Genomic DNA, 11,833 nt, shown 5'->3' on the forward strand with positions numbered 1-11,833 from the left:
CCCCCCCCCCCCCCCCCAAAACAACAATGCCATCCTCCCTTGACGACAAAACAGATTTGGATCTGAGTGATTCCGTATCCGCAAAACAAGCCCCCGTCGCCCAGGCACGCCCAGTAGCCAGGGACGCGGACGCGCACATCCAACAACCCGGCGTCTCCCGCGCCAACTACACCGTCTCGCAGACCGAATCGGGCCTCCACTCAAAACACCACGAGGAAAACAAAGACTATGTGCGTTTTCGAACCGAACAGGTGGCTGGCTGCCGCGATAAAGCTAGTTGATTGACGCCGATCTAGACCGTGCTCCAGCAGCACGTCCTCTTCTGGGACCGAGATGGCGACGGCCGGATCACCCCGTGGGACACCTACGTCGGCTTCCGGGAGCTTGGGTTCAACATGCTTTTCTCGTGGCTGGCGATGTTGATCATCAACCTCAACTTCTCGTACCCGTCCCGGCTGGCGCATTCCTGGTTCCCGGACCCGTGGTTCCGGGTGTATGTGGACGGGATTCACAAGGCGAAGGTATGTGACCGGTTTGTATCCCCGGGGTTTCGAGATGAAGCAAACCGGAAGCCGGTGGGGCAAGAGGTCGTTGGCCTTTGGGATGGATGTGTTTGTAACTGACGTTTTGGGGCGAAACCTCTCAGCATGGATCGGACAGTGGCGTGATCGACAACGAGGGCCGGTTCGTACCGCAGGCGTTCGAGAATCTGTTCGTCAAATATGACCGGAAAGGCGACGGGACCCTGACGCTCGGGGAGATTATTACCTTGATGCACGGTCAGCGGGTGGCTGTTGATCCGTTCGGGGTAGGTTATCAACCGTCTCAGACTGACTAGTGGCTGCGGGGTGTGTACTGTATACTGATCGGTGAGTCAATAGTGGGGGGCTGCCCTCTTCGAGTGGGGGACGACATGGTTGCTGCTCCAGAAGGATGGACGCATCTACAAGGAAGATCTGCGGCAAGTGTACGATGTGAGTGATTTGCCAGTTGTTGGAAGTTTTCGAGTGGTTTCTGATGGATTGCATGGCTCCAGGGCTCGATCTTCTGGAATATCCGCAAGAAGCGTCAGGAGTCGGGGCGATGGGGTAAGGGCTTTGGATTGGGAGGAGATGGCATGATTGGCTCGGTCTATGTTTCGTGATCTATGGGATTTATATAAGCATCCTTGAACTGCCATCGTGAGATAATCTAAATCTAGACATATGGCCGAAGGAACTATCTATGCATAGATAGATAACGTGGCGTGTGGCCCGTCAGCTCCGAACTCCGCAGATAAAGCTTACGGAGTAGATTAGTAGGAGAAGCGCCGTTATCAATCAGCCCCTCCTCGGCGTTGGGTGCGGAGTAAGACTACCGTACCTATAGTAGGCCGGATTCATAAATAAAGCACCAGGGCCCTCAAACGAGTCCATATTCACCTCAAACCACCATTGCACTCTCCCCTTCTTACCAAACCTTTCCACCATGTCCCCCATCCTCCCCGTCGACAACCCCACCCAGCCCTTCTGGCGCACGGAACTCGACGAAGTAGATTCTCTCCGCACGACCCCCGACCTTCCCCAAGAGACCGATATCGCCATCATCGGCGCCGGGTACGCGGGCGTGACCCTAGCCTACTACCTCCTGAAGCAACTCGGCCACGACAGCACCACATCTTCATCGTCCCATCCGACAATCACCCTCCTCGAGGCGCGGCAGATATGCTCGGGCGCAACCGGTCGCAACGGTATGCCAGCCTTCCCTTCCCCAAGTAAGTAAACCTGCTTACAAAAGAAAAACAGGCGGCCACCTCCGACCCGACATCTACGGCCACATCCCCACGTACATCGAGCGGTACGGGCTGTCCGCCGGGGTGGAGATCGCCGACTTCGAGCACGCGCACATGCAAGCGCTGAAGGATCTGCTGGCGGAGGAGCAGATCGACTGCGACTTCAACATCACGCGCAACATGAACGTGTACCTCAGCGAGGAGGGCGGGGAGCGCGCGCGCCGGGCCTACGAGACGCTGCTGGCGCAGGGGGTGGCCGTGGCGAAGGATTTGCATTATACGTCGGCGAAGAACGCGGAGGGGGTGAGTGCTGTCCCCCGTTTTCTTTTTCTCTTGGCCTGGATGCTCTTAGAGAGAAAGCCAGTGATAAGGAAGTCTATCACGGCGATGGACCAAATCACAACTCCCTGAGCATGAACCGAAGCTAACACACACCCAAAGATCTCCGGCGTCAAAGACGCAAAAGCCTGCCTCTCCTACACCTCGGGTACCCTGTGGCCGTACAAATTCATCCTGGGCCTTCTCCATAAGATCGTCTCGTCCCCGCAGCTGAACGTGCAAGCCCAAACCCCCGTGACAGCGGTTGATGCCACGGAAGATGGGACGCATCACACCATCCACACCCCGCGCGGCGTCATCCGCGCCCGCAAAGTCGTCTACGCGACCAACGCCTACACGGGGGGCTTGCTGCCGCAGTACGCCAAGAACATCGTCCCCTGCCGGGGCATCTGCTCGCACATCGCCGTGCCGGCGGAGCAAGCCAGCGTGCCCTTCCTGCCGTACTCGTATGTGGTGTACACGAAGGAAGGCGGCGGGGGCAGTTATTTGATCTCGCGGCCGGATAGGAGTATTATTGTCGGCGGGGCGCAACATACCTTCAAGAATGCGCGGGAGCAGTGGTACAATGTGGTGGATGATGGGACGTTGATCGAGCCGACGAAGCATTATTATGATGATTACATGCAGAGGACGTTCAGGGGGTGGGAGGAGAGCGGGGCGTATGTCAAGGAGATTTGGACGGGGAGTGAGTTTACCCTCGGTCTTGATTCTTCTGGATGAGGCGGGACATGCTAACAGGAAGACAAAATCCAAGTCATGGGGTACTCGTACGACTCCCATCCGCACATCGGGCAGGTCCCGGAGAGTCCGGACCAGTATATCTGCGCGGGATTCAATGGGCACGGCATGCCGGTGGTGTTGCTCAGCGCGAAGTGTCTGGCGGAGATGATCGCGACGGGGAAGCCGTTCGAAGAGACGGAGACGCGTCTGCCCCGGCTGTTCAAGACGACGGCCGAGAGAATCCATAAGGCGCAGACGGGGCCGGAGGGAGGGGACATCCTGGGAAAGTAGTTGCCAGGTCCTCATCGCGCTGATATATTGTTCTGTTTTGTACATAGTTCACGACGATCGATTCCTTTCAAGATAGAAGCATGCTAGCATCGCTTAATGCACCATCGAATTCAAGAACTCACTCAACCAGTCATCATATCCCACCCCCAACCCCAAAGCACCTCCACCAGCACCCGCACCACCACCACCAGACCCAGAAACATCCTGACTCAACGGGACGCCCTCACTCCCCCCCGCACCACCACCCTCGACACTCCCCCCCAACTTCCGCTCCCAAACCAACCGCATAGACTCATACTTCCCCACCGACTGAAAAAACACCTCCCCCTCATCCACCCCCTCCTCCTCCTCCTCCCCATCCCCGTGCTCCAACTCCTCCCCTCCACCCGGATTCCCAAAAAACCCCCTCCCCCCCTCCAACCTCGCCAACGCCGCCGCCTGCCCCAAATTCCCCACCACGCGATCCAACACCCCCAAGATATCCACCGCCCGCCGCACGCCCCCGCGGTCCCACAGCGGATCCTCCAGCGTCGAGAGCCGCCACAACGCGGCCAGGGTGCGGGCCAGCTGCGCGAACACCGTGAACGGGAAGCCGCTGTACTCGGCCGGCGGGATGATGAGGAAGGTTTCGAGCCAGAGCTTTGTGGCGGTGAGGGCGGCGGAGAGGTGGTTGAGGTGGGGGATGTTGAGGGTGGGCGGTTGGGTTGGGGTTTGCGAAGTGGATGAGGGTTGGGATTGGAATGTTTTAGGGCTGGGGCTGGGGCTGGGGCTTGTGTTGAGGAGGAGGGAGGGTTCGGTCAGGGTGAGGGTGGTGTGGGTGTTGTGGAGGTGGATTATCTCTGGTTTGAGGCGTTAGGTATACTGCAGTGGCCTTTGATGGGGGTTTTCTCTGGAGGTTCTCTGGAGGCAAGGGGGACGTACTGTATTGTTGGGTGTGCGGGGGGAATTTGGCTTGGGCGGATTGGAGATAGCTGGTTAGGGCGTGTTGGTAGGTGGGGATTGGGGCTTGTAGAAAATTGGAATTGTCTTGGTGGTTTAGTTGCTCGTTGACGTGTTGGTAGCGGACTTGGTGGAGGAGGACTTCGTCGTGGGGACTGTCGGGGTGCTGGCTTAGGGTTTCGAGGCATTCTTCTAGGTATGGGGTCCAGCGGAGGGAGGAGGCTTTTTTGAAGAAGAGGGCGATGCTACATGCTAATTAGATCTGAGCGGTGCGTTTTGGCATGTTCCATGCTGCCGGGGCATACCTCGAGGTGAGGAGGTAACAACCTAGCACGGCTCGACGCTCCTCTTTGGACCGGATGGGCAGCGGGGGAGGGCCGTCATCCACGGACGAATGGAGACACAACAGGAGAGAGTTCTCCAGCGAGGAGGTCTTGTCCAGCGAGAGATCATACACCACCGCAATGGCGAGCTGGCTGAACATGATCAGGTTGAGCTTACGGAAGACTTGTTGGCTGGACCTGGATCGAGGGTTAGAAAACCGAGGAGGGTGATAGTGGCGAACAACAACAAACGTACCAAGCGATAAAGATCAGTATGCCCAAGAGGAGATCGAGATCGCGACCCCCGTAGTCAAGAACCGCCTTCCGCGCGACAATCTCTTTGACCTTGTCGCAGAGCGCAGAGCGCTGCTTCGCGCTCTTCGAAGCAACCGCCATCACACATAGCCACGTGAACGGCCGCTCGCGCTGGAGACGCCGTGCCGTCGTCCCCGATGGGAAGTGGATGAATGGGAGATACGGCAGTTTCTGCGTGAGGAACGCCGTCAGACACTCTTCGGCTTGCCACGGCGCGAGCTCGAGAGCAGCGTCTTCTGGCAAGTGAGCCACCGAGCCGAGACCACCTGATGTCTGCTCGAGCGGCTCGGGGGACTGCAGCCGGACCCGCGGATTGCTGACATTTTGGATTCCAATTTCAACGTCAGTTCTCCTCCGTGAGATACTCCGCGGGGTCCGTGTCCGGGGCCGCGGCCTTGCCGGCGTCGTCGTCGTCGTCGCGTTCAACTGCTCCTCGATCAAGTCAGCGTATTCATCTGCGGCCGCACTGCTACCAGATGCATGCGCAGCCCGGGCACGAAGCAGCGCGACCACATCGTCCAGCTTCTTCTCCAGCCGACCGCCCTTCGTGGCGGCGGATTTGCGGAGATTTTGCCGGCGCTGGAACGCGGAGGGGCGACATTCTTTGTTGAGGCGCTGACAGCTGTGGAGCATGCAGATAGTCAGTCAGGACAGTGGTGGAGAACCATGCTTATTGTGGAACAAACCCACCGTTGGCATTGGCCTCCGTCTTTGGAAAGTATGCACTTGCATTTCGCCTGCGAGCAATTCATACATGCGCGGCCGTACGGGGCCGGGGAAAGATCATATTGCATTGAGGGTTGGTCCATGGCTGGTGGAAGCAGCATGGAGAGTATTAGTATGTGCGGAGGGGGAAACAAAACATGATGTCAGATTCAGAAACGAGCGGGATTTAGTCAGATTAAATGGAAAGTCGCCGTAGGTGTAAGGAGATAAGGATCGAACGCCGTCGGTGTTTAGTTAATGATTTCGTGACTGGTGAAAGGATTAAAGGCCGACGGACATTGCGGATTTTAGTTGGCCTCGGCCATAATAAGCCCTAACTCACTGTATGACAGTGTATATAACTACAGCATGAGGACAACCGAAAGAGAACATCATAACCAGCATCATCACCATCAATCAAGACCGACAAAAAGACAACAGTTTCAGCCACAGGATTCAATACGCTTAAAAATCTCAACGATATACCACCCTCTTCATCATGTCTCCCAGCAACCGCGCCGCGTGGCTCAAGTCCGAAAAAGCCTATCCCCTCGAAGTGGACGAAGCAGCCTACACCCCTCCCCAGGAGGACGAGATCGTGATCAAGAACCAAGCCGTCGGACTCAATCTGGTCGACTATGCGATGCAAGACATGGGCACCGCCCTCTTCCCCTGGTCGACCTACCCGATCGTCCTGGGCTGCGACGTGGCCGGCGAAGTCGTCGAGGTCGGCCCCGGCGCCCTCGCCTCCCGCTTCAAGCCCGGGGACCGCGTGCTCGGCTTGACATCAGGCGTCCGGACCAGCCGACCGGCCGATGGAGGCTTCCAGTCCTACGTGGTCCTCACACCCCAGACCACCGCACTGATTCCGCCCCAACTATCCTTCCCAGACGCCGCGGCAATCCCCTTGGGAATCTCCACGGCCGCCAGCGGTCTTTTCCAGAGGGACCACCTTGCCCTACAGTTCCCGCGCGCCCCTCGCGCCGCACCCACGGGCCAGACGGTGCTTGTCTGGAGTGGCTCGTCGAGTGTCGGCAGCAGCGCGGTTCAGATGGCCGTCGCAGCCGGGTACGAGGTCTTCAGCACGGCATCGCCCAAGAACTTTAGGTTCGTGAAGTCCCTGGGGGCAAGTCAAGTCTTTGACTATCGCAGCGAGACGGTGGTGGAGGATGTGGTGGCGGCTTCCCAAGGCAGGCAGAGTGCGGGAGCGTTTGCAGTCGGCGATGGCAGTGTGGAGTTGTGTGCGAAGATCGTGGCTCAGCTCGAGGGCAGGAAGTTTGTTTCCCTGGCGGTTCCTCCGACAGGGCCGCTGGGGGAGGGCATAGAGTCGAAGTTCGTCTTTGGAAGTGATTTGAGACACAATGAGGTTGGGCCGGCGATCTTCGAACACTTCCTGCCACGGGCACTGGAAGATGGCTCCTTCAGGCCTGCGTTGAAGGTGGAGGTGGTGGGACGGGGGTTGGAGTCGGTTCAGAGTGGCTTGGATACTTTGAAGAAGGGAGTGTCGGCGACGAAATTGGTCGTTGAGTTGTGATCTGGGGTTGATTTTGGTATAAACATGTAATATTTGTATTCTTTCTGTGTCTTAATCTCATCATGTCCGAGCAAACATACTGGCCTTCAACCCTACTGTATGCTTATTCCGTCTGTCATTCTACCGGTAGACAAAGTCCATTGGATATGATATGTCATGTGCGGTGACACTTTCTGAGATCTATCATTGAGTTGCCTGAAAGGTAAGCGGTCACTGAAAAGACAAAAGAACTGGGAGAACGTCGGATAGTTGCACTGCATCAAATGTGGCGTTCAATACTTCGGAGATTTATTGGCAGATAATGTCTCCACGGCGAAGCAAGGAAGGCAACTGAATGCCTACCTTTTAATCGATGAATCTTCTGTTCTTATGAAGCAAAGACCGCAGCACACATTCTTATCACGCCGTGTGACAACTATCTGCAGCAAGACCTCGCCTCCATGGATACAAATTTGACAGGAGAGAAGGAGTCGGAAGATCTCACGACCAGCCTCCCCGACATCAGCCAGACCGAATCACCCCTCGAGAAATGGATCACCGGCTGGAAGTTGACAGCTGTCTTTACAGGCATCACCGTTGTGAGCTTTCTGATGCTGCTCGATATGTCTATAATCTCAACGGTGAGTCTACCTGGATCTCGAGCGCATGAACTACCACTCATCCCGGCCCAGGCCATCCCTAGAATCACCAGTGATTTCCACTCTCTCGACGATGTGGGCTGGTACGGCAGTTCGTATCAGTTGGCCAGGTGAGCCTTCGGCCCTGCCAGTGTGGTTACTTGACATACAATTGTTGACTTGATCCAGTGCTGCTCTACAGCCATTGGCTGGCAAACTCTATGCCAATTTCAACTCGAAAGTAGGTGTCGAACTGCAATTGCCCGTATAGACTCTCACTCAAGTTGAGCAGTGGACTTTCTTTACGTTCTTCACCGTTTTCGAACTGGGGTCCCTTCTCTGCGGTCTCGCTAGCTCATCCAAGATGTTGATCGTTGCACGTGCCGTGGCCGGCATCGGAGGTGCTGGCATTCAGACAGGCGCTTTCACCATCATCGCCAACTCAGTTCCCATGAGCAAAAGGCCGTGTAAGCTTGAGATAGATAGTCCTCGAAGGAGACCGCTGACAAGTTTACAGCATTGATCGGAATGTCTATGGGCAGTAAGTGTGTCACGAACAGGTTGGTTTCCGTGAACATATGACTGATAGGACCACAGTAGCGCAGATGGGGCTGGTGATAGGTCCCTTGCTTGGGGGTGCATTGACTGAGTTTTCGACCTGGCGCTGGTGTAGGCACCTCCTGCCCTGCTCCCGGCTTGTCACTAAACTGATTCCAGGCTTCTATATCAATTTACCCATTGGAGGAGTTGTCGCGGCCTTGATTGCTTTCATCGACATACCAGAGCAGCTGCACAAGCCTGCAGCGTTGACAGTTGCTCGCTCGATCCACCGACAATTGGACCTTGTTGGTTTCATCTTGTTCGCCCCAGCTGCGATTCAATTGCTTCTAGCGTTGCAATACGGGGGCAACGAGTACCCCTGGAGTAGCCCTACCATCATTGGTTTGTTCTGCGGTGCAGGCTGCACCTTCATCGTCTTTCTTGTTTGGGAGTACCTCAAAGGCACAGATGCGATGATTCCATTCAAGATCCTGTCAAATCGGGTGGTATATTGCAGCTGTCTGAATTTCGGATTCCTGATGAGTCTAATCATCTGCAAAGACTACTACGTTCCAATCTACTTCCAGGCAGTCAAGGGGGCCTCCCCCCTGTTCAGTGGCTTATTCCGTCTGCCCACTATGGTACCGCAACTGCTTGCAGCGCTCTCCGTGGGCATGCTCGGTAAGTTACTGCTTGTCTGGCTTTAGATCTTGACTGATATACCACAGTCGAATGTCAGGGCTATTACCTGCCATACGTTCTCATCAGCTCCATCTTCAACGGCGTCTCAAGTGGTTTGATGGCTACTTTCATGCCGGACACACCCATTGGCAAATGGGCTGGGTACCAGGTATTGGCAGGAGTGGGCGAAGGTATGGGTATACAGCTGGTAAGCCGACCTGAACCGTAAACGTTTCGTACGGGAGACTAAAGCCAGCGCGTCTCAGCCTGTTGTTGCCGTGCAAAGCACGCTCCCGCCCCCCGAGGTGCCTATTGCAATGGGCTTGCTAACGTTCAGCTCAACCCTGGGGGCATCTCTCTTCCTAAGCTTCTCGCAGACCATTCAAAATACAGGTTTGAGGGAATTGCTGCCGCGATATGCACCACATGTCAGCGCCCAAGAGGTGCTTACAGCTGGAGCAACTGGACTCCGGAGTGTCGTATCGGTCGCGGATCTCCATGGGGTCCTCCTAGCATATTCGAAGACCATCGACCGCGTGTTCTACCTCTGTGCGGGTTGCTCCTGCGTGTGCTTCGTGGTTGCATGGGGAATGGGATGGGGTAGTATCCAGTCTGAGAGGAAAGAAGAAGAAGCATCGAGATCGTCGGTGGAGACAGCCTGATATAATCTAGTGTGCTAAGATCGAAGCATGAAGCATGAAGCATGAAGGAAGCATGAATCATGAATCATGAATCATGGATCAAGACTGGCAAATCCACTTTTGCGTATTCATCGTATACAGATACGCATCACGTGATGCATGAGATAATCAGGGATTCCGATTGGGTGTTCATGACGCATGAGTCACCCGCGGAAAACTTGAAAAATGAGGCTTGTCCCCCTCTTCACTCCTCCATCGTCCTACATTTTTTCTCCAAAAGGTTGTCTCGCTCATTGCTGTTGCATTTTCCTGTGATTACTTCTGTCCTCACCCTCATATCCCATCGCTTCCCTGAGGCTTCTTCTCACCGGAATGGCCACGCAAACTTCTGGCGCCTCTGGCAGACTCCGTCAGTATTCCCCCTCACCAGAATTTCCCCCGCCCCCGCTTCACGTTCTGTCCGTCCCCGCGATTTTCGAGGTGAATGGCTACTAAATCCCGTAGAGAGAGTCGCCTCGCAACCTGAAAACCCATTTTCGGCCTTGATCACCGATCAATCCATCGCGATCATCCCCTCCTTCACTCTCGAGTCTGGTGTGATCTTGCATAACGTTCCGGTGGCGTACACCACCCGCGGCAAACTCTCCCCGAACGGCGACAATGTCTTGGTGATTTGCCATGCCCTCAGTGGTAGCGCTGATGTCGCGGACTGGTGGGGCCCTCTGCTCGGTGGTCCCGGTCAGGCTTTCGATACCTCGCGATTCTTTGTCGTCTGCCTGAACAGTTTGGGCAGTCCGTATGGTAGTGCCAGCGCTGTGACCTACAAGGACGGAGACCCGGAGAAGGGCCTTTATGGACCCGAATTCCCTCTCACCACCGTGCGTGATGATGTGAGGTATGTTGTTCTCGAAAGATAAATGGGAGTATTCATGTCTAACGTCGACAAGGATTCACAAGATCGTGCTCGATGACCTTGGCGTGCGGCAGATTGCTGCCGTCGTGGGTGGTTCCATGGGTGGCATGCTTACCCTCGAGTACGCCTACTTCGGCAAGGATTATGTCCGTGCCATTTGTCCTATCGCCACATCTCCCCGCCACTCTGCTTGGTGTATCAGTTGGGGCGAGGCGCAACGGCAAAGCATTTACAGCGATCCCAAGTACGAGGACGGCTACTACTCGTTCGATGACCCTCCTGCGACCGGGCTAGGTGCGGCCCGCATGTCTGCCCTTCTTACATACCGCAGCCGCAACTCCTTCGAGTCTCGCTTTGGCCGAAACGTGCCTGATCCCTCTAAGCGCCAGAACATTAACGGCACCGAGAGATTGCCCAGTCCGCCCAACGAGCACTGGGCCGTCCACAACGATGGGCACAAGAGCAGTGGACGCAGCTCCCCTGTGCTCCAGTCGCCTGCGCTTGCCCAGCCGGCCGAAATTCTGTTCCAGGACCCGCAGTTCTCTGGAACCAAGACCTTCAGCAAGACTGTCGAACCAAAGGGCAACCAGAAGAAGCTTCCCACTTATTTCTCAGCTCAGTCCTACCTTCGCTACCAGGGCGAGAAGTTCGTGAAGCGGTTCGACGCCAACTGCTACATTGCGATAACCCGCAAGCTTGACACGCACGACGTCTCGAGGCACCGGGCCAGCGCAGACTCTGAGAACCCTGTCCGCGAGGCACTTGGCCAAATCGAGCAGCCTGCGTTGGTTTTGGGCATCGAGACCGATGGACTGTTCACTTTTGAGGAGCAGCAGGAAATCGCAGCTGGTATCCCAGACTCGAGGTTGAAGCGGATCGAGAGTCCCGAGGGGCACGACGCTTTCCTCCTCCAGTTTGAGCAGGTCAACAAGTATATCCTCGAGTTCTTCCGCGAAGTTCTGCCGGACATCATGTCCAAGGTTCCCGAGGGCGGCGCCGAGGCTGTGGATGGTGTGAACAAGCTAACCAAGAGCAGCACATTCGGCGAAGCGGAGGTGGAAGACATCACCGCCTGGTAAACTGACCATTCCGGTATCCAGATCGACTTTGGCGCAGTCATTGCAGCCTTCAAACACATTATTCTTGCCTGACACCAGAAGGGGAACGAAGTCTGGTCTTTCTCTCGGCGACGAGAGGACGCGCCGGCGGCTTTCGGACCCCGCCCGGACCAGGCGCCTCGGGGAAGTAGCGGTGCAAACTTTGTTTATTGTCATTCTTAAGCCAGTCAGAGAGATGAGCACTTAACTGCCTCTCTCGTTTCCTAAACAACAGGTAAGGCTGTAAAAGAAGCATCCAACTGCTCTCCATCGATAAGCCCTCACGAGGCGTGGTCTGTCTGTTTGCAGCAGCCACGATGCCCGGAGGGTGGTGGGCGACCTTTTCTACAAGAGTTCGATCGTACATAGTATGATGAATGAAATAGACAGATCTCTTTTTTTTTTTT

The 11,833-nt window shown here is 55.8% G+C and overlaps 6 protein-coding genes across 6 annotated transcripts; 5 read left to right on the top strand and 1 right to left on the bottom strand.

Annotated features, from left to right (window-relative positions):
* Positions 1 to 26: 26 nt before the first annotated feature.
* Positions 27 to 1,144, top strand: BO66DRAFT_431531 (caleosin family protein; the record flags this gene model as incomplete). The annotated part of the gene is made up of 5 exons (XM_025650587.1): positions 27 to 230; positions 297 to 521; positions 647 to 808; positions 882 to 974; positions 1,037 to 1,144. The coding sequence occupies 5 exons, from the start codon at positions 27 to 29 to the stop codon at positions 1,142 to 1,144; spliced, it is 792 nt and encodes a 263-aa protein (XP_025499843.1).
* A 288-nt stretch (positions 1,145 to 1,432) lies between these two features.
* BO66DRAFT_394893 (NAD(P)/FAD-dependent oxidoreductase) lies at positions 1,433 to 3,236 on the top strand. Its single transcript, XM_025648101.1, has 4 exons — positions 1,433 to 1,729; positions 1,785 to 2,074; positions 2,213 to 2,795; positions 2,865 to 3,236. The coding sequence occupies exons 1-4, from the start codon at positions 1,468 to 1,470 to the stop codon at positions 3,119 to 3,121; spliced, it is 1,392 nt and encodes a 463-aa protein (XP_025499844.1). The 5' UTR covers positions 1,433 to 1,467; the 3' UTR covers positions 3,122 to 3,236.
* Positions 3,237 to 3,400: 164 nt separating this feature from the next.
* BO66DRAFT_357621 (Zn(II)2Cys6 transcription factor domain-containing protein) lies at positions 3,401 to 5,573 on the bottom strand (the record flags this gene model as incomplete). The annotated part of the gene is made up of 5 exons (XM_025644906.1): positions 5,389 to 5,573; positions 4,640 to 5,320; positions 4,366 to 4,581; positions 4,043 to 4,305; positions 3,401 to 3,960 (listed from the first exon to the last, which is right to left on the bottom strand). Coding segments are annotated over exons 1-5 (1,857 nt in total), but the record flags the coding sequence as incomplete, so codon positions are not given.
* A 329-nt stretch (positions 5,574 to 5,902) lies between these two features.
* On the top strand, positions 5,903 to 6,937 carry BO66DRAFT_431534 (zinc-binding alcohol dehydrogenase family protein; the record flags this gene model as incomplete). The annotated part of the gene is made up of 1 exon (XM_025650588.1): positions 5,903 to 6,937. One exon carries the CDS (start codon positions 5,903 to 5,905, stop codon positions 6,935 to 6,937), a length of 1,035 nt encoding a protein of 344 aa, XP_025499846.1.
* A 440-nt stretch (positions 6,938 to 7,377) lies between these two features.
* BO66DRAFT_423068 (MDR family MFS transporter) lies at positions 7,378 to 9,437 on the top strand (the record flags this gene model as incomplete). Its single annotated transcript, XM_025650093.1, has 9 exons — positions 7,378 to 7,557; positions 7,609 to 7,685; positions 7,744 to 7,795; positions 7,847 to 8,021; positions 8,072 to 8,095; positions 8,152 to 8,223; positions 8,272 to 8,775; positions 8,823 to 8,983; positions 9,042 to 9,437. 9 exons carry the CDS (start codon positions 7,378 to 7,380, stop codon positions 9,435 to 9,437), a joined length of 1,641 nt encoding a protein of 546 aa, XP_025499847.1.
* Positions 9,438 to 9,788: 351 nt separating this feature from the next.
* met2 (homoserine O-acetyltransferase) lies at positions 9,789 to 11,408 on the top strand (the record flags this gene model as incomplete). The annotated part of the gene is made up of 3 exons (XM_025649481.1): positions 9,789 to 9,825; positions 9,897 to 10,311; positions 10,364 to 11,408. The coding sequence occupies 3 exons, from the start codon at positions 9,789 to 9,791 to the stop codon at positions 11,406 to 11,408; spliced, it is 1,497 nt and encodes a 498-aa protein (XP_025499848.1).
* Between the last annotated feature and the right edge of the window lie 425 nt (positions 11,409 to 11,833).

Source organism: Aspergillus aculeatinus (genome assembly GCF_003184765.1).
Source record: "Aspergillus aculeatinus CBS 121060 unplaced genomic scaffold BO66scaffold_54, whole genome shotgun sequence".
In the NCBI taxonomy this organism is placed as follows: Eukaryota; Fungi; Ascomycota; class Eurotiomycetes; order Eurotiales; family Aspergillaceae; genus Aspergillus; species Aspergillus aculeatinus.